At 55.1% G+C, this 942-nt stretch overlaps 1 protein-coding gene across 1 annotated transcript in view; it reads left to right on the forward strand.

Annotated features, from left to right (window-relative positions):
* The window catches only part of LOC108803664 (kinesin-like protein KIFC3), a 22,344-nt gene extending 22,012 nt beyond the window's left edge, over positions 1-332 (forward strand). Inside the window, exon 15 of the mRNA XM_018575487.1 lies at positions 208-332. Coding sequence (XP_018430989.1) covers positions 208-330 — 123 coding nt within the window. The 3' untranslated portion in view covers positions 331-332. The remainder of the gene's footprint in view (positions 1-207) is intronic.
* The last annotated feature ends 610 nt before the right edge of the window (positions 333-942 follow it).

Below are 942 nucleotides of genomic sequence, written 5' to 3' on the forward strand. Positions count from 1 at the left end.
TCTCGGCAGGAAGTGGGCTCTCGGCAGGAAGTGGGCTCTCGGCAGGAAGTGGGCTCTCGGCAGGAAGTGGGCTCTCGGCAGGAAGTGGGCTCTCGGCAGGAAGTGGGCTCTCGGCAGGAAGTGGGCTCTCGGCAGGGAGTGCGTTCTCGGCAGGAAGTGGGCTCTCGGCAGGAAGTGGGTTCTCAGTCTCGTTGTCTCTGGTCTCAGGTGTCGCCCCTCGAGGAGAATATCGGGGAGACGGTCTGCTCTCTGAACTTCGCTCAGCGCGTCTGTAAAGTGGAACTGGGCCCGGCCGCCCGCAAGATCGACACCGCCAAGGCCGAGATATGAGCGTCCCCTCCCCCCACCGGGCCCCGGAAGAGATATGAGCGTGTCCCCACCGCATGACTGGGGGGAACCCCGAAGCTTGACACGGAGATCGCATGAGACCAAAGCTTACCAAACAAGATGACCAAACCGGCATGAACCCCCCCCCCGAAAACATGGAGGAACCCAGACATGTGATACTGCCCGGGGTGTCCCTGAGGAAGATGAACCCCCATAACTCTGTATACAAAGAGCCGTGTATATAACGTGTACACACCCACATACATGACATAGGGGGTTATAGACATACATGATATGGGGGAGGGGATATACATTCATAATATGGGGGTCATACATGACATGAAGGGGGGTCATACAACCATATACATGATATGGAGGGGGTTATACCCACACATACATGATATGGAGGGCGTCATACCCACACATACATGATATGGAGGGTGTCATACACGCACGTACATGATATGGAGGGAGGGGTCATACACGCACATACATGATATGGAGGGAGGGGTCATACACTCACATACATGATATTGAGGGAGGGGTCATACACGCACATACATGATATGGAGGGAGGGGTCATACACATACATGAATGATATGGAGGGAGGGGTC

The sequence above is a fragment of the Nanorana parkeri genome, unplaced genomic scaffold, assembly GCF_000935625.1.
Source record: "Nanorana parkeri isolate BGI_ZX_2015 unplaced genomic scaffold, ASM93562v1 scaffold4001, whole genome shotgun sequence".
Classification (NCBI taxonomy): domain Eukaryota; kingdom Metazoa; phylum Chordata; class Amphibia; order Anura; family Dicroglossidae; genus Nanorana; species Nanorana parkeri.